The sequence below is a fragment of the Onychostoma macrolepis genome, chromosome 03 (genome assembly GCF_012432095.1).
Source record: "Onychostoma macrolepis isolate SWU-2019 chromosome 03, ASM1243209v1, whole genome shotgun sequence".
Taxonomy (NCBI): Eukaryota; Metazoa; Chordata; class Actinopteri; order Cypriniformes; family Cyprinidae; genus Onychostoma; species Onychostoma macrolepis.
Genome location: NC_081157.1, coordinates 25,308,856 through 25,329,097, shown reverse-complemented (window position 1 = coordinate 25,329,097; position 20,242 = coordinate 25,308,856). Strand labels below are relative to the sequence as shown.

The following is a 20,242-nucleotide window of genomic DNA, read 5'->3' as shown; positions in this document are numbered from 1 at the left end:
CACAAGTCCACAAGAACACGATGGCTGTTTCTCAAACGGAAGGCTGCATCCTCCGGAGGTCGCATTTGTAGGCTGCATACGTCATCAAGCCTGGTTTATTTCAGTTTACTGAGCATTACATTTGCGAGTCAAAATCATATTACAACAATTTACACTTAACTAAGAATAATGGTCAAATTTATAACCATTAATATACTAAAATAAGATCTTCTTTGTGACGTATGCAGCCTACAAATGCGACCTCCGGAGGATGCAGCCTTCCGTTTGAGAAACGGCCAAGTACAGACAAGAACGCATATTGAGAAACGGCCAGGCTATTGGCTCTTGTATGTCTCGTGACCGACTGCGTCATGCTACGGCCCGGGAGTATCTGTTTGAATGAGATGTGAGCGCGTTAATGGAGCGGGATCATTTTCAGCGATTAAAACCTTGTGTTTTACTCTCTTCTTCACATAAAGACTTTGTATGGCTTCAGAAGACTTGGAATGCAACACGATTTGTTTGTAATGTTTTTATACTGCTTGTTTATGGACAGTGAATCCGTGCGTGGACCACGGCTGATGCCTGTCACTGACTTACATTGATATCACTTCTGTGAGCCCATCACAGAATTTTCGGCGATTCCGTGATGCCACCACAGATTCGGAGTTAAGAGTGCGTGGTCATTACACGGAATTCTGTGAGATCAGGTTGCCCTTCTCATGTAGATGTTTTTAAGACCTCCATACTTGAAAGTGGACTCCCCAGCTTCTTCTGTCCTTGTGAGAGTCAGTTTCATGTAAGAGAGCACTATGGAACTAAAACTCAGTTTCAAGACCATCTCATGTTGAACGGCATGAATGCATTATCAACATGTGTAAATGAGAAGTTAGGGCAATCACTCTTTATTCGTACATCCAGAAATCATAAGCTTGCACTGTCAGTGGATGATGACAGGTTTCTTCGCTTAATGGACAAAGAGTTATACCAGGATGATACCAGGATGAATCTAATGGCTGGGTGGCTCCGTTACCATTTCAGGCTCCTAGAAGAAGACTCCCAAATAATAGAGAGTATGCTTACGACTGTCTTTTTTCACTTTTTGTACCTTGGACAAACATCTTCAGAGGAAAGCACTTCTTTTTTGAGTTTATGGAGAACATGTTCGCTAATAAACATGCAGAAATTGTCCCCCACTCAAGAAGGACCAAGAATGTTGGTATCTGCCTTTTGTTTGGGGTTTATCATCCGAAGAAACCAAACAAGATCCGAGTAGTCTTTGACTCTTCCGCACCTTATGATGGAGTCTCTCTGAATGATGTCCTGCTTAAGGGGCCAGACCTCAATAACAGCCTTCTGGGAGTGTTGTTGAGATTTCGTAAGGAGCCTGTGGTAATTTCTGCTGACATTCATCATATGTTCCACTGCTTTTTATTCAGAAAGGATCCCAGAGATTTCCTGCGTTTTTTGTGGTACCAAGATAATGACCCAGGTAAAGAAATAGTGGAATACAGAATGCATGTTCATGTGTTTGGCAATAGTGCTTCCCCCACTGTTGCAATATATGGTTTGTACAGAGCAGCCAAAGAGAAAGAAAAGAACTTCAGCAGTGAGGTGAGAGAGTTTGTTGAACATGACTTTTATGTTGATGATGCTCTGAAATCCTTCCCTACTGAGGTGGCAGCAATTCGAGTTCTCAAGCAAACTCAAGATATGCTTGCAGTAGCAAACCTTAGGCTACATAAAAATAATATCTAATCGACCTGCAGTGATTGAGGTATTTCACCCAAATGATAGTGCTGTGGACATCAAAGATGTTGACCTCTTCCTGGAAGATACTCCAGTTCAGGGTAGCCTAGGAGTATCTTGAAACATTTATTTGTGCGTATTTGCAGATGCATCTGTGAAAGCTGTAGCTTATCTGACATCCACTTCTCAAAATGGTCAAACAGATCTTTTTGTGTTTGGTTTTGTGTTTGGGAAGACAAAGTTGGCACCACAGCCAAATCTTACTGTTCCAAGATTGGAACTGTGTTCGGCAGTACTTGCAGTTGAGATTGCGGACATGGTTGTAGAAGAAATAGGTCTGCAGTTAAACAGCGTCCAATTTTTCGCTGACAGTAAGGTTGTTCTTGGAAATATCCACAATCAAACAAGACCCTTTCACGTACAAACCCGATTCCAAAAAAGTTGGGACACTGTACAAATTGTGAATAAAAACAGAATGCAATGATGTGGAAGTTTCAAATTTCAATATTTTATTCAGAATACAACATAGATGACATATCAAATGTTTAAACTGAGAAAATGTATCATTTTAAGGGAAAAATAAGTTGATTTTAAATTTCATGGCATCAACACATCTCAACAAAGTTGGGACAAGGCCATGTTTACCACTGTGTAGCATCCCCTCTTCTTTTTATAACAGTCTGCAAACATCTGGGGACTGAGGAGACAAGTTGCTCAAGTTTAAGGAATAGGAATGTTGTCCCATTCTTGTCTAATACAGGCTTCTAGTTGCTCAACTGTCTTAGGTGTTCTTTGTCGCATCTTCCTCTTTATGATGCGCCAAATGTTTTCTATGGGTGAAAGATCTGGACTGCAGGCTGGCCATTTCAGTACCTGGATCCTCCTTCTACGCAGCCATGATGTTGTAATTGATGCAGTATGTGGTCTGGCATTGTCATGTTCGAAAATGCAAGGTCTTCCCTGAAAGAGACGACGTCTGGATGGGAGCATATGTTGTTCTAGAACTTGGATATACCTTTCAGCATTGATGGTGCCTTTCCAGATGTGTAAGCTGCCCATGCCACACGCACTCATGCAACCCCATACCATCAGAGATGCAGGCTTCTGAACTGAGCGCTGATAACAACTTGGGTTGTCCTTGTCTTCTTTAGTCCGGATGACATTGCATCCCAGTTTTCCAAAAAGAACTTCAAATTTGTATTTGTCTGACCACAGAACAGTTTTCCACTTCCATTTCCACAGTCCATTTTAAATGAGCCTTGGCCCAGAGAAAACGCTTGCGCTTCTGGATCATGTTTAGATATGGCTTCTTTTTTGACCTATAGAGTTTTAGCCGGCAACGGCAAATGGCACGGTGGATTGTGTTCACCGACAATGTTTTCTGGAAGTATTCCTGAGCCCATTGTAAGGTTTTATCCTTTATTTATAATCTCAGCTTTAGGGAATCAAATCGTAGAAATTCAATTTTGATCTGATTAATCGATATTAATCAAAAATGTATAATTTATACCTTATTAACGACTCGACCAGCGAGTATTAATACAGTATATTTTATCAATTCTGTTTGTCTCGTGGATACGATAATAAGAATTGTTGGGAAATTTATGAGCAACAGGTAACACGATCTTTGGCAAATAATTTAAGATTTGAAAATCATGGCACCAGACTATTCATTAAAAATGAATCGAGAGTTTATTTACTATTCTAGGATACAATACAAAACACATACACACACATACACACGTTCTGGCAAGATGAAAGCAGTTTGAAGAAAGTTTAAGCTATTCTCTTTCCTGAGAATAAAGACGACCTGAAGGCGTCACAAACAGAAGACTCGACTATCGTTATCTTTTAACGATTCATTCAATTCAACTCAGCAAATTAGAGATTGTTTGTTTGTTTACTTGCTTTGAGTTGAGTTGAAGGCTGTTCTTCTCTCTGGGTGGTTGCTGGAGGGCAGTCCTGGACTTTCGCGCTGATTTGTCGTTGTCGCGTGACGTCACTCGGGAATCCTCTTTGGATTCGTGGCTTCCTGGCAGCGCGAATGGCAAGGCTTTGAAGTTACTTTGGTCAGACGTGGACAGAGTGTCCGTTGAGATGTCCTTTGAGATGATCAAACTAGATGTTAAGTCTGTAGGCGGGTGAGGCGAGACCAAAGTTTTCAAACAGCCAAGTTTCCCAGTTCAGTTTTCTTTTCGCCTCCTTGTTTTTTTTCTTCCGCACCTAGCATGCAAAGCTGGGTGTCTGTTTTTATCGGACAGATGTGAGTCCATCCTATTCACTGTCTGACCCAATCACATTGTCTCTGTAGGGTGGAGCCCCACCCAGCACGACTTCTTTTCGTGCAAACATTATGTTAATGTTTCATTCATCATGTGAGGAACATTTCTTAATAACTTCTTATAAAAGTATTCATCATTCATACGAGACTGAAAATCGACATATAGTTCTGTTCAACTTCTGGCATTTGAGAAAAGCTTTAACCCAATACTAGACAAGGCTATATATATTCAAAAAGGCAGTTATAAAGCAAAGATCAAACTAAAAACACACCATGCATAACATAAAACACCAAGCATGTATATATAGATATATATATAAGACATCAAACATGAGGTATTTGTTGTCTCGACTACCTATAATTTTACCTACTAAGCGGGTTAAGTCATCGATTAAAATATCCTAAGTTCTAATAACCACAGCAAGATCAACAAAACATAAAATACCACATTCATATATATATATATTGTCTCTTGAGTATATTGCTTTAATAGCAGCAGTCTTTTCTTGATTGTCCTTTTAAAGATCCTCTGTGTAACTAGAGTTTCTTTGTTGTAAGAGAAAAGAGGCGCGCATACTCTTGGAATGCAGTGAAGAAAAGGGAGTCGTTATGAGGTCACCAGAATGACCGTGCTGTAGGTTTGTTGAGGTCTGGTCAACATATATCTGTCTTTCCTTGTTGATACCATCATTGAATTATGGTCAAAAGCAGTCAGGGGATTCAGGGAGGGTCTGTACTGGAGCATGTCCAGATCCCATGTGCTTTGTACTGTCTGTTTATTCGACTTTATTTATGGTAAACTGGTCAGGAACAACATTGAAGATTCTGTTCTTCAAAGGATGGCCAGATGTTCTCCTCCCAGCTTCATGGGTCTCATGAGATGATAAGGAGAACAGGCAGGAAGCTAGTCAGATACTTTGGGCATTGTGTTGGTCATTTGTAAAATTTTACGACGCTGCGATGGAGAGTCAGATTCCTTGGAATGTTCTGAGTTAAGATTATATGTGTGTGTTCTTTTCGACCAGGTTCTACACCATGTTGTGATTTCCATTGCAGTAGCATTCCTGTATGTGATGCAGTGCCGTCTAAGGGCCTGAAGATCACGGGCATCCAGTATGGTTTTCCGGCCTTGACCCTTATGCACAGAGATTGTTCCAGATTCTCTGAATCTTTGGATGATATTATGTACTGTAGATGATGATAACTTCAAACTCTTTGCAATTTTTCTCTAAGAAACTCCTTTCTGATATTGCTCCACTATTTTTCGCCGCAGCATTGGGGGAATTGGTGATCCTCTTCCCATCTTGACTTCTGAGAGACACTGCCACGCTGAGAGGCTCTTTTTATACCCAATCATGTTGCCAATTGACCTAATAAGTTGCAAATTGGTCCTCCAGCTGTTCCTTATATGTACATTTAACTTTTCCGGCCTCTTATTGCTACCTGTCCCAACTTTTTTGGAATGTGTAGCTCTCATGAAATCCAAAATGAGCCAATATTTGGCATGACATTTCAAAATGTCTCACTTTCAACATTTGATATGTTATCTATATTCTATTGTGAATAAAATATAAGTTTATGAGATTTGTGAATTATTGCATTCCTTTTTTATTCACAATTTGTACAGTGTCCCAACTTTTTTGGAATCGGGTTTGCAGTCGGGTTCTTCAGTCATCTACACCTAGTCGGTGGAATTATGTTCCATCAGATGTCAATCCTGCAGATCATGGATCTAGATCTGTAGCAGCTGATCTTTTCAGTAGTACAACTTGGCTTTCAGGGCCTGACTTCCTTCTGAGCTCTCCATTCTTACATTCCTTGTCTCAGGAAAGTTATGACCTTGTTGATTCGGCATTGGATCCAGAGATTCGACCACAAGTGATTTCATGTCTAACAGCTATACCAAATCAGTTCTTGACTCCTGAATGCTTTGAATGCTTTTCCAGTTTGAGCAAGCTAATCAGAGTGATTGCACATTTAAGCCACATCTCACAGTCATTCTCCCATTCAACAAAAGATCCAGGATGTAGTGGATGGCATATTTGCAGTAAGAATTCAACAGGGGAGGAGTTAGAAAAAGCCAAGATTGTTATCTTGAAGAGTGTTCAAAACACAGTGTATGCCAAAGAGAGAAGCGATATAAATGCAGGATGCAATCTTTCACCTAAAAGCAGTATACGGAAACTTAATCCTATTCTCGATGACCAAGGTCTTCTGCGTGTTGGAGGCCATATTACTCCGGCAGGTCTTAAGGAGGAAGAATGTAATCCTGTGATTTATCTCTGGGAAACATCATGTAGCAACTTTGTTTGTTCGACACTATCACGAAGCAGTCAAGCATCAAGGAAGACATTTTACTGAGGGTGCAGTACGAGCAGCGGGGTATTGGCTGATGGGTGGTAAAAGATATATTTGGAAGTTTACTCAAGTTTCAAGTTTCCTTTATTTATATAGCACATTTAAAACAGCCACAAGACTGACCAAAGTGCTTCACAAAAGAAACAGCATCATAAGAGTAGTAAAAACAAACAAAACAGATTTAAAAGAACCAGAATAAAACGCTAATAGAGAATGTAATGGGCAGGAATATAAAACCTAATAGGCCAATGAAAACAGATGGGTTTTTAAAAGAGACTTAAAAATGGTCAAACTAGGGGCCATTCGGATTTCCACTGGCAAGTCATTCCAGAGACACGAGGACCAATTACCAAGAAGGCACGGTCACCTCTATGCTTAAGTCTGGAATGTGGAATTAAAAGAAGGTTCAGGGCCCGTATTCATGAAAAATCTTAGCGCTAAGCGTTGCTCCTAGTAACAAAATTCTAAGAAAATTCTTAGAAATGTGGGTGTTTCCCCTTAAAATTAAAGAAAATATCCTAGTAAAGAAAAAAGTAATTCAGAAAGCATCTTAACCCTTAAAAGAGGTCTTAAGGTCCAAAATTGTTAGGAGTACGGACAAGGACTTTTAAGAGGCTTAAGAGTTTCTTTAGCAGTGGAGAAAATGGACGAAACATGAAGAGGGAGAAGAAATGTGTTACACACAATGCATGACAGTGAGTTAATAAGATGCTACACATTAGATGGTGCAGGGATCATGTTTGTGACCGATCTTATTAGAGACACGCTAACATCCGACACCGCACAGAAATGCCATAGCACCAGAAATGGAAGTAATCATTACATTAACTACATTAACATATTTGGCAACTGGAAAAATGCAGCTATGCAGCAAGGATGATTTGGGTCTGTACCTGACAGCACTTTCAGAACCTTATTGTGTTGCTGTTCATTTCCTATAAAATATGTTAAGTATGACAGCATGGTAAATAAAGAATATATGTACAGTACATATATAATGTGTGTGTGTGTGTGAGAGAGAGAGAGAGAGAGAGAGAGAGAGAGAGCACGGTAAAACAGGAAAAATTACGCCTGTAAAAGCTTAAAATAAACCCTACTCTTAAAAGCGCTCTTTTATTTCCTTTTTGGACAACCAACCAATCACAGTCTTCAAAAGACTGTGTCATCGCTAGCAACGGGGTCAGCCCCGCCTCCTCACTAAGATAAAAGTTTTTGTCTTTTCCTCGCTCAGAGTTGCTCTCAGATTGCTCCTGAATCACTTTTAAGCTAAGACTCCTAGTTAGAAATTTTTAAGCTAAATTAGGAGCTCTCTGAGAGAATACGGGCCCAGGTCACCAGATCTTAAGCTTCTTGAGGGGATATACTGATGCAGAAATTCAGATAGGTAGCTGGGTGCTTGATTGTGCAAAGACAAGTGTGTTACATGTAGAAAGTTTTGTCGTCCTACAGAGCTCCAACAAATGGCAGACTTGCCTGCAGAAAGACTTCAAGTGGCTCCACCTTTCACATACAGTGCCCTCCAAAAATATTGGAATAGTGAAGACAAAATTGTTCTGTTGGCTGTGGAGTCAAGACATTTGCAAATATGATGAAAAGATTAATATGAGACAAAACTACAGAATGTAACATTTTATTATTAGCCATCACTTAGATAAAGGTTCATCTTTGTCTCATCGGTCCATAAACACAGTTCCAAAACACTTCTGGCTCACCTTTGTGCTTTTTTGCAAACTCTAATCTTGTCTTTCTATTTTTGGAGCTGGTCAGAGGTTTGCATCTTGCTGTGTAGCATCTGTAATTCTGTGTCAAAGTCTCCTGAGGACAGTAGATTGTCAGAGCATCAACCCAGCTTTCTGGAAGTTGTTGGTGATTTTACAGACTCGTCTTTTAGGGTTCATTTTCACAGCTTTTATGATTTGTCTGTCATCAACTACGGTTGTTTTCTCAGTCAATCAGGTAGTTTTTGGTTGCTTGTGTCGCTGATGGTTTCAAAACTCTTGATTTCTCCATGCCCTTTGTTATTGCTATAGCTCTAATTGACTTCCTCTTTTCTTTTAGCATCCAAAAAGCAAGCAATTCTCTCAAAGTCAGCTCCCTCGTCTTCATCTTGGTTTGTGTGTGTCATCATCGCATGCAAGATTCAGAATTCAGAAGTAATGGATATAACTGATACGACACATTCCCTGCTTTTAATATCTGAAGAATTAATGCAATTAATATTATAATATTAATATTAACACTGTGTTACAATGTGCCCCGCTATTATTAAACTATGCTATTCAATGACATTAGTGATGCAATTTACACCATTTACTTTTATGAGTTTCAATGAGAAGCCACAAGAAGCAGGTGAATAAAGACTGAGAATCGATGTTTAATGTTCAGAAATTGTTATTTCAAGAAATGTAAAGCATTTTGGCTCATTTATGTGTCTCGTGTCCTGTGTCCTATGACAGCTGTGTGTGGAGGGAGGGGAGTGTATCATTTCTGAATTTCTGAATGTGTTTCTTCATTTGCACACTCTGTTTTGAACTACACTGTATATGTAGCTGTGTGTTGCAATCAGGGCCGTCCCAAGCATGGTTGCACTGTGTTCACTGTCAAACTCCAAAATTAGATTATTTTTAATTCTTAAAAAATGCCATTATTGTATTTGAAAAAGTTAATGATTTTATTTTATTGACAAAATATTTTAGTTTGTCTTAGTTTGTATATTTTTTCATTAGATCCGATAATATTTTAAGCTGTCATATGGTTATGTTACAACGTGCCCCTCACATGTTACAATGTACCCCACCTACGGGGCATGTTGTCACTTCCATTCTTTTGAGATAAATAACGAAAAACATATACACCTGTAATTATGAAACAACGCATATTTGTACTAGACAAGTGTGAAATTAAAGTGTATAAAAAAAATTATACTCTGAACCCCACATAGATTTACACATGCTAATATAGTCCGTGTTAGGTTGTGTCCCGTGCTCCCCTACATTAAATACAATATAACTTGCTTTGGCTAAAAGCATCTGGCAAATGCATGAATGTAAATGCAATGTAAAACAAAATGTATTTTGGGTTACCTAATTCTGCATTTCTGTAAAACGGACAGCTGGCTGTATGATGATTCTGCCCTCATGTTCAGGATCCTGTTTTTGCTTGGAGAAATCTCCTGTAACAGTCACATCACACTTTTAGTGTTACTATAGTTTATGATCAGAAAAAAAACTACCGTACAGTAATACAAACATTTTAAATAAAATAAACATTTTTGGTAACACTTTACAATAAGGTGTCATTTGTTAACATTGTTTGTTCATGTTAGTTAATACATTAACCAATGAACAATGCATTTATTACACTATTTATTAATCTTTGTTAATAGTTAATGACAATACAGTTGTTGTTTATTCCATGTTAGTTCACAGTGCATTAACTAATGTTAACAAACACAACTTGTGATTTTAATAATGCATTGGTAAATGCTGAAATTAACATTAACTAAGCTTAATAAATGCTGTAGAAGCATTGTTCATTAATGTTTTAAACTAACCTTAATGTTAACTAATGAACCTTATTGTAAAGTGTTACCGCATTTTTTATATTTATAAGCAAAACTTACTATATTAATATATTGCTAGCCCGTTCCTCTCTTTAAAAAGTACATTAGTGGAGAACAGCAGCCCGTGGCTAATCTGGCTACTTTAGTAACATTAGATGAAAGCTCACCTGTTGTTACGACGGCAATCACAGGAAAAGACTCCTCTGATGCAGACAACATTACCACAAGATCACAAACTTGAAAATAAAATACAAAAGATGTAACGTTACTTTACAGTGGTATTTCTTAACTCATTTTTCCTCAGTATTTCATGTTAGCTCGTGGTTTTATTTTACGTCTCTCACTGAATAGGGACCGTCTCTAAAGTTACATACAACATTGGTACACACGTTTCTAACTTAAATAGCATTTGAAGAGAATTACACTTGCGATAAAGAGGCAGTGTACAAAAGATATTATGCTTCTCTGTGTTAGTTAACTTCGGCTAACTGACATTATTAACTTTCACAAGAAGAGGCTCCAAAATACACCTCCGACGTTGTCGACGAAATCTAGACTAGAAATTTGAAAATAACAAACAAAAGAAGTACTTGAAAATACTGTTTAAAATCTCCACTGAATTGAAACAGTGGTGTTGCCTACGCACTTTACCTCAGTAACGTTATTTCACGTTAGTTCGTTGTTAAGGTTAAGTACTTAACAACTCGCCAGATTAACTAACCTGCATCAAAGGGCAGCAAAACCTACAAACGTGTTTCTCGATTTAATAAGGTTTATTTTGACTAATATAGGTGACCTTAATTTACTCACCAGTCGATGTTATCACCGTTATGGCGGCGTTAATCCGGCTGTCAGTCAGAAAAAAAGGCCTCAACTCCCGACATGAAAAACGACACGATGAATAATGTTAGTTTGCGGTTAATAAGTTAAAACATCTTAAAATATCTCAGTTTTGCATTAAACAGAAATAATATAGGCCTACTAACCTTTTTGTCCAGTTAACAGTGCAACGTGTCTCTTTTGTTCTTTTACCGCTGCTTCCACCAAACAGCAAACAAAATAAATCTCCCTTGCCATTGGTCAGTTTTTCGCGGACAAGTTCACGACTGTAAATTTACAGTAGTTTACTGTAGTGACCATACATTTTCCCATAATCCTTTGCATTTTACAGTAAAATACTGTATATACATTTTACAGTATCTTACTGTACATAATACAGTAAAATACTGTTCAAATTACAAAAATCGGTTACAGTGTACACACTATTTAAAATGAAAAAAGTGAAATCGCAGTAAACCACCCCTTTAAAGATCTGGGCTAGAAAACAATCCGAAATTATTATATATATATAGAAAGAGAGAGAGATGGATAGATAGGTGTCATTCCAAAAACTGAATACTGACTATCTTTTAATGTTTCTAGAAATGTTGTATGAATACGTTTATGGATAATTCATAAAGATCAATTAAATGTGGTATTTAATTATATTAAATGTAATATCTATTAAATTATATTTATCAACTATACTTACTTTCTTAAATCTGAAGTGTGTAATTACTATTTAATAGGTGTAATTACTCACTAACGTGGCCAACGGAATTGCAAAAAGTGATTGTTTTCAGACAGGTTGCATAAACTTTCCACCTTCTCCGATTGGTCAAACAACCTGATATTCCCGCCCCAACACACTATTGGTTGAGCCAATGTTACTGTGTCAGGATGTTTTAAAAAAAATTTCCCAAAAAACACTTTTAACACTGAAAAAAATTATACACTTGAATTACATTTAAATTTAACAAATTTGATATTTTAACACTGGTACGTAAATATACATTGTTTTCCCCGCTTTCTCCACCACTTAGCTCCAGTGGCGTTGGACCCCAACACAGCGTACCCCTGTTTGTCTCTTAGCAAGAATCTCACAAGTGTGTCCAACACGGGGACGATGAAAGAGCTGCCTGATAACCTTGAGCGCTTTGATCACTTGGTTTTTGTACTGGGCTCCAAGGGTTTCACCACAGGATGTCATTCCTGGGAGGTGGACGTGGGCCAAAATAATGACTGGGTAATTGGTGTGGTTAAAGCATCGGTAGCCAGGAAAGGCAAAATCTCAGGCTGTCCCGAAGGAGGATTCTGGACCATCGCTCTCTCTGATGGGAAGTACACGGCCATGACCACCCCACATAAATCGCTCAACCTGAAGGGCCACCTGGAAAGGGTTCGGGTGAAGATCGACTATAATAATGGAGAGGTCAGCTTCTTTGATTCAGTGGGTGTCACACCTATCTACACATTCAATGACCACTTTACTGAGACAATGTTCCCTTTTTTCTGTCCGGGGGCAAATATAAATGGAAACAATCCAGGGCCACTGAAGATCTGCCCTGTGAGAGTGGCAATTTGGAACAGTGCCTCCTGGTGATGCCAGTTTTATTTGTGTATTTCTGCTTCAGTTATTCAGTACCAGTCAAAGATTTGGAAACGTTTTCCTTTTAATCTACTAAATTACTATTTTTCCAGGTTTTAGAATTAAATCAAATCATTAAATAAGTCAAACTGAAGTATGACCAGGTGTGACCAATATTCGATCTTCATTTAAAGTCACCACCATTCATCTGATTCCAACTCTGCACACTCTGGGCGTTCTCACTTGTGAGGTGCATTCTGGGATGCATGTTCACGTGCATGCTGGGGAAAAAAAAATATATATATATATATATATTTTTATATAATATATATATAATTTTTTCTTTTCTTTTTTTTTTTTTATAAATAGAACTGTATGTAGGTAAGCACATTTTAAATTTGTCTGTCATGGAATTTTCTTCTGCATTAGCTGTTTAGCAATTACCTGTTGAGACTCACTCTTTAAAATGAAGGTTCTTTATTTGCATCTGTGGTTCCATGAAAAACCTTTCTATTCCACAAATGTTCTTTCCAGAAGGGTCTTTAGATTTTTCACTAGCATTTATTCAACGGCCAGAAACTCTTTACCATTCCTTGTAGAGTCTAAGCATAGAGAAGCATGCACACCCTTTATAGAGTAGTTGTCAGCCCATGTTGTTTATGGTCTTAAAGCAAACTGACCGTGAGTAATTATTCAATTATTTTAGAGAGAAATAATTATTCAGTTATTTCTCTGAAGTCCTCAGTATCAAACTGTCCACCCAATAACTGCTAGCCTCCTTTTCCCCACCAACAGTTATTTATCTTTTAATACAGTGGAAGTTTCTTAGCCATAAGACATGACTTGTCAAAATTTAAAGCACAAAAGTCTGTCATGCATGTAAAATTAATTTCAGGCATTAAAGCATAAGGCTTTAGATAAACAGATTATAAAGTCCACAAGAAGCTCAGTCAAGTGTGTCCAGACCTTTGATTGGTAGTACATGATGTTAAGTTTTATGGCCAGTTTGTTGTCTAACAAAGTAAATGTTTGGATAATTTAACAAATATTTACATTTACCTCATATATATATATATATATATATATATATAATGTGACGGATCGGTGGCCCTCCCCTCATCATCATCATCACCACCCCGTCCCTTATTCGCCGCCCTTCACCAGGCTCCCGACTGGAGTGGGTGGATGAGAGGAGGGGCGTGGGATCAACGCGGCTGGCGGCGTGTGATGAGGCACAGCTGGACTGAATGAAGCCTCATCACCGCCGCTGTTAAATGCCCAGCGCCTCTCCTCGAGAGACCGGTCTCCCCCTCCCCCAGTCGGGCCAGGATGCCGGGCCGTACAAGTCCTGCCAAAGGCCGTGGACGACGTGTAAGAGCCGCCGCTGTGATGAAGCCGCCGCCCTCGCGCCCGGACCCGACTGGAACACTGCCCTCCTGCACAAGCCCCGCAGCACGACGAGGACACCAGACCCCTGTTTATTTTGGTCACTTCTTCCCTGGACACTTTATTTTATCAATTTTGTTTAATAAAAGCCTCTCCGAGGCCTGACGCCACACCCACTGTGTCTGTCGTTGGCTCCTCCCGTCACAATAATGGAGAGGTCAGCTTCTTTGATTCAGTGGGTGTCACACCTATCTACACATTCAATGACCACTTTACTGAGACAATGTTCCCTTTTTTCTGTCCGGGGCAAATATAATGGAAACAATCCAGGGCCACTGAAGATCTGCCCTGTGAGAGTGGCAATTTGGAACAGTGCCTCCTGGTGATGCCAGTTTTATTTGTGTATTTCTGCTTCAGTTATTCAGTACCAGTCAAAGATTTGGAAACGTTTTCCTTTTAATCTACTAAATTACTATTTTTCCAGGTTTTAGAATTAAATCAAATCATTAAATAAGTCAAACTGAAGTATGACCAGGTGTGACCAATATTCGATCTTCATTTAAAGTCACCACCATTCATCTGGATTCCAACTCTGCACACTCTGGGCGTTCTCACTTGTGAGGTGCATTCTGGGATGCATGTTCACGTGCATGCTGGGGAAAAAAAAAAAATATATATATATATATATATTTTTTATATAATATATATATAATTTTTTCTTTTCTTTTTTTTTTTTTATAAATAGAACTGTATGTAGGTAAGCACATTTTAAATTTGTCTGTCATGGAATTTTCTTCTGCATTAGCTGTTTAGCAATTACCTGTTGAGACTCACTCTTTAAAATGAAGGTTCTTTATTTGCATCTGTGGTTCCATGAAAAACCTTTCTATTCCACAAATGTTCTTTCCAGAAGGGTCTTTAGATTTTTCACTAGCATTTATTCAACGGCCAGAAACTCTTTACCATTCCTTGTAGAGTCTAAGCATAGAGAAGCATGCACACCCTTTATAGAGTAGTTGTCAGCCCATGTTGTTTATGGTCTTAAAGCAAACTGACCGTGAGTAATTATTCAATTATTTTAGAGAGAAATAATTATTCAGTTATTTCTCTGAAGTCCTCAGTATCAAACTGTCCACCCAATAACTGCTAGCCTCCTTTTCCCCACCAACAGTTATTTATCTTTTAATACAGTGGAAGTTTCTTAGCCATAAGACATGACTTGTCAAAATTTAAAGCACAAAAGTCTGTCATGCATGTAAAATTAATTTCAGGCATTAAAGCATAAGGCTTTAGATAAACAGATTATAAAGTCCACAAGAAGCTCAGTCAAGTGTGTCCAGACCTTTGATTGGTAGTACATGATGTTAAGTTTTATGGCCAGTTTGTTGTCTAACAAAGTAAATGTTTGGATAATTTAACAAATATTTACATTTACCTCATATATATATATATATATATATATATATATATATAATGTGACGGATCGGTGGCCCTCCCCCTCATCATCATCATCACCACCCCCGTCCCTTATTCGCCGCCCTTCACCAGGCTCCCGACTGGAGTGGGTGGATGAGAGGAGGGGCGTGGGATCAACGCGGCTGGCGGCGTGTGATGAGGCACAGCTGGACTGAATGAAGCCTCATCACCGCCGCTGTTAAATGCCCAGCGCCTCTCCTCGAGAGACCGGTCTCCCCCTCCCCCTCCCAGTCGGGCCAGGATGCCGGGCCGTACAAGTCCTGCCAAAGGCCGTGGACGACGTGTAAGAGCCGCCGCTGTGATGAAGCCGCCGCCCTCGCGCCCCGGACCCGACTGGAACACTGCCCTCCTGCACAAGCCCCGCAGCACGACGAGGACACCAGACCCCCTGTTTATTTTGGTCACTTCTTCCCCTGGACACTTTATTTTATCAATTTTGTTTAATAAAAGCCTCTCCGAGGCCTGACGCCACACCCACTGTGTCTGTCGTTGGCTCCTCCCGTCACAATAAATAAATATATATATATATAAATAAACGCCACTGATATGTAATTTCAATTAATAAAAAAAAAACAGTTGTATTTATTGCTCTCTTCACAATGCTAAGATTAGTAGAAGTAGCAGCTTGGTAAACTCAGTAGATCTATGTAATAGTTTATAAAATTTAAGGATATTGATCAAAATGTAAAAAGACTGATTAAGTATCTTTAAGTCCCATCCCATATTGCTTGCTTACTGTAGAAATGCTGTCAGAAAACACTTAACATTAAATACTAAATATGTGTTGTGATGGTGTTTTTTTTAAATGATGAATGGCAAATTATACAGCACATAAAGTTTGTTTAATTGAATTGAACACACGGAGAATGAAGTTGAACATGTCAAACATTAATGACTTATCACTTTATTTCTAATAGGTAAAATAGGTCATCTGGATCAGCCCTTAGCTGAACTTTTTTTTGGTTTACCAGGGCATTGTTTTTCCAGTGTAGACACAATATTGTGGTATTGTTTATTGTATTGAACACACGGAGAATGAAGATGAACATGTCATAAACATTAATGACTATGCTTATTTTATTTATATTAGGTCATCTGGATCAGCCCTTTGATAAAGTTCCTCTTTTAAATTTTTTTTTTGGTTTACCAGGGCATTGTTTTTCCAGTGTAGTCTAAGAATGCACCATTCTGCTTCTCAGTAAGGCTGCCAATGACACGCATCAATCCCTCCACACTTTCTCTGGCATCAATAGGCGCCTGGTGGACAAAGAGGGAATAACATGCATTTAAAATAGTGTAACATTATCAAAAAAGAGACCATCAGTGTGCTTTTTTGATTCAGGTGTCATGTTGTGTTTAGGTCCTGAGAGGTTCCTTTATTACTGATTCTAGATTTACCTTATCTCCCCCCATGTCCGTTCTCACCCATCCTGGGTGAATGGAAATGCAGAGGATCTCATCTGCCTTTAAGTCCCTTGCGGTATATATAGTCAGCATGTTAAGACCAGCCTGAAAGGAAAACAGATGCATGACAAAGTTTCAAGTCAGTTAAAGAGTTTTTTTGTTAGAACTGTAGCAGTCAGTGTATAAAGATGATTTTGCACACAGCTCATTAGCACACTCGTTATAACATTACATTCAGTTTCAAATAGTTTTACTTTTTTCTATTCAGGGACACATTAAACTATTTGAAATCCAATCTGACCTTTTCATACTGAAACATTTCCAAATATCTGATTGTAATTGAGTTTCAAACCACATAAATTTTTGAAGCCCATCAGTCTTGGGATTCTTGAATACCTTGCTGATGCTGTATGGGAAGAATGGGAATGGTTCTTTCAGTACTGGCATGATGCTCATAGACGCTGAATCCGTGGAGATGTTGATCACAGCTGCTTTATCACATGACATCCCTGGTTTGCCCTTGGCTTTAGCTGCTGTACGCAGATACGGCAGGTACTCCTGATTAAAGACATTAACAACCAAGAGTTTCAGATGCTGCGAGAAATAAAGCCTCGTTTTAGATTCAGCTTGCTTCCAAAAGCGATTTCCATTACCCTAATGACAAATAAAGGTCCTATCACGTTGGTGTTGAAGGTGCTTTGCATGTCCTCAACAGTGGCGGTCAGCAAGGTTTTTTGTGGCAACACTGCAGCATTATTCACAAGCAGGTTCAAGCCGTTCTTCCCCAGCAGAGAACCAACTTTTTTGGCAGACTCTTTGATACTGCATTGATCAGCAACATCTAATAGTAGCAGGGAAAAATGTGATATGTTTATTTCAAACCCAGAAAAACTGTCTATTGTCAAAAATAGTCCAAAAGACAAATGCACATTTACCAAGCTGCACAAGGGAGATAACACCTGGATGCTTTTTGGCCAGTTCTCTCAGTGTCTGAATCAGAAAGAGAATGTGAGTGATGAAAAACAGATTTATTGAGCTGTCTTCGAACCTAAGCTCCTGAATACTTACCTCAGAATTTGGTCCATCTGGGTCACGACATGCAGCAAAAATGTTTGAGCAACGAGCCTCCAGGAGTTGCTTGACCATTTCTAAACCCAAGCCTCGGTTGGCCCCTGTCACTAGAGCACTGCATGCCTTTAATACCGCCATGTTCAAAGATGATCGGTTTGGTTCTGTAAACCAAACTGTCTCACTATTTGGGTTTTTATGTAGGAAGCTGAGTGGATTCCACGCCCCATATTGCACTGGTCTTTTTCGTGTTTGTTACCATGATGAGTCAAGATGACATTTCAGAGTGACTCAGCGTAAGCTCATCAGTGCTGATTGCTTTTAGTAATAAAACTGTTTGGATGCTTTCCAAAAGCTGTATTATTGCAAATCATAAATGCTATCAGGAGTGGAAGTAGAGGTTAAAGGTCTAGAAAACAACAGTCCTAAAGCAAAATCTGGAAGATATGATGCAGAAATTGATGAGCTAATTAGTAGCTCCATTGTTGCCACTGTGACTTTGAGCGAGATAGTTATTTATAGGTTGTTCAAAAGGAACATTCCCATTTGTAGCCAAATGGAATTGCAAAAATTGAATGTTTTCAAACAGTTTTCCGAAACCTTTGTACCTGCTCCAATTGGTCAAACAAGATATCCCCATCCTAAAACACTATTGTGACCCTGGACCACAAAACCAGTCATAAGAGTAATTTTTTCTTAATTTAGATTTCTACATCATCTGAAAGATGAATAAATAATCTTTCCACTGATGTATGGTTTGTTAGGATATGACAATATTTGGCTGAGATACAACTATTTGAAAATCTGGAATCTGAGGGTGCAAAAAAAATCTAAATACTGAGAAAATTACCTTTAAAGTTGTCCAAATGAAGTTCTTAGCTATGCATACTGATCAAAAATTAAGTTTTGATATATTTACAGTAGGAAATTCACTAAATATCTTCATGGAACATGATCTTTACTTAATATCCTAATGATTTTTACTTAATATCCTAATGATTTTTGGCATAAAAGAAAAATGGATAATTTTGACCCATGCAATGTATTTTTGGCTTTTGCTACAAATATACCCCAGCGACTTAAGACTGGTTTTGTGGTCCAGGGTCACTATTGGTTAAGCCAATGTTGTTACTGTATCAGAATGTTTAAAAATAGACCAAAAAACACTTAACACTTAAAAAATGTACATGCTATATTAACACTGGCATGTAAATATTAATTTGTTATAATGTCTTCCAGCTTTCTCCACTACTTAGCTCTAATGACATTGGACTCCAATACAGCCTACCCATTTGTCTCTTTGCAAGAACCTGAGTGTGTCCAACACGGGGGCGATGAAGGAGCATTCTGATATGCATGTTCACGTGTGCTGGAAACCAAATAGTCCATCTTGTCCATTTTCCATTTAAAATAAAAATGTATTTATTTACTTACTTAAATAGAACCATATGTAGGTAAGCACATTTTAAAACTGTCCGTCATGGAATTTTCTTCTGCATCCACTGTCCAGTAATTACCTGTTGAGACTCACTCTTTAAAATGAAGGTTCTTTATTTGCGTCTGTGATTCCATGAAAAACCTTTAAAATCCACTGAACCTTTCCATTCCACAAAAAGTTTTTTAGATTTTTCTAAAGAACCTTTTTTAAGTTCTTTTAACTGTTAAACTGTTCACTGAACGCTTCTTCGGGTTCTTCTATGGCATTGCTCCGAAAGCCCCCTTTTTAAACTTTTATAATTAAAATAGTTATCAAATTAATCATGCCGTCTATTAATACAGGTGCAAAGTATAGCCGGTCCTTTCTCTTTTCTTCCTCCTAGCTATCAGTAGAGTGGTTTGACGATAAGATTTCTTGTCACATTCTTTTGTTGTATCTGGCTGACAAGAGTATCTTTACCATCTTTCACATTGGTGTGTGCTTTGTGTAAAAGCATGCAGTGAGATTAATGGAATCTCTTCATCTCTGAGGGTGGAAGCTACCATGTTGGCATGTGTGTTTCATGTTTAAAACGTAAGGGGAGTATATTAAATCAGCAATGTGGTGTTGTTTATATTTTAAATATAATAATACAGGTGCATCTCAATAAATTAGAATGTCGTGGAAAAGTTCATTTATTTCAGTAATTCAACTCAAATTGTGAAACTAGTGTATTAAATAAATTCAATGCACACATACTGAGGTAGTTTATGTCTTTGGTTCTTTAATTGTGATGATTTTGGCTCACATTTAACAAAAACCCACCAATTCACTATCTCAACAAATTAGAATACTTCATAAGACCAATTAAAAAAGAAACATTTTTAGTGAATTGTTGGCCTTCTGGAAAGTATGCTCATATACTGTATATGTACTCAATACTTGGTAAGGGCTCCTTTTGCTTTAATTACTGCCTCAATTCGGCGTGGCATGGAGGTGATCAGTTTGTGGCACTGCTGAGGTGGTATGGAAGCCCAAGTTTCTTTGACAGTGGCCTTCAGCTCATCTGAATTTTTTGGTCTCTTGTTTCTCATTTTCCTCTTGACAAATCTTCAGGTCTGGCAAGTTTGCTGGCCAGTCAAGCACACCAACACC

General features: G+C 38.4%; 1 protein-coding gene across 1 annotated transcript; it reads right to left on the bottom strand.

Moving 5' to 3' along the window:
- Positions 1-15,779: 15,779 nt before the first annotated feature.
- Positions 15,780-17,811, bottom strand: LOC131537778 (C-signal-like). Its single transcript, XM_058771427.1, has 6 exons — positions 17,671-17,811; positions 17,538-17,592; positions 17,256-17,443; positions 16,999-17,160; positions 16,597-16,707; positions 15,780-16,455 (listed from the first exon to the last, which is right to left on the bottom strand). The coding sequence occupies exons 1-6, from the start codon at positions 17,809-17,811 to the stop codon at positions 16,342-16,344; spliced, it is 771 nt and encodes a 256-aa protein (XP_058627410.1). The 3' UTR covers positions 15,780-16,341.
- Between the last annotated feature and the right edge of the window lie 2,431 nt (positions 17,812-20,242).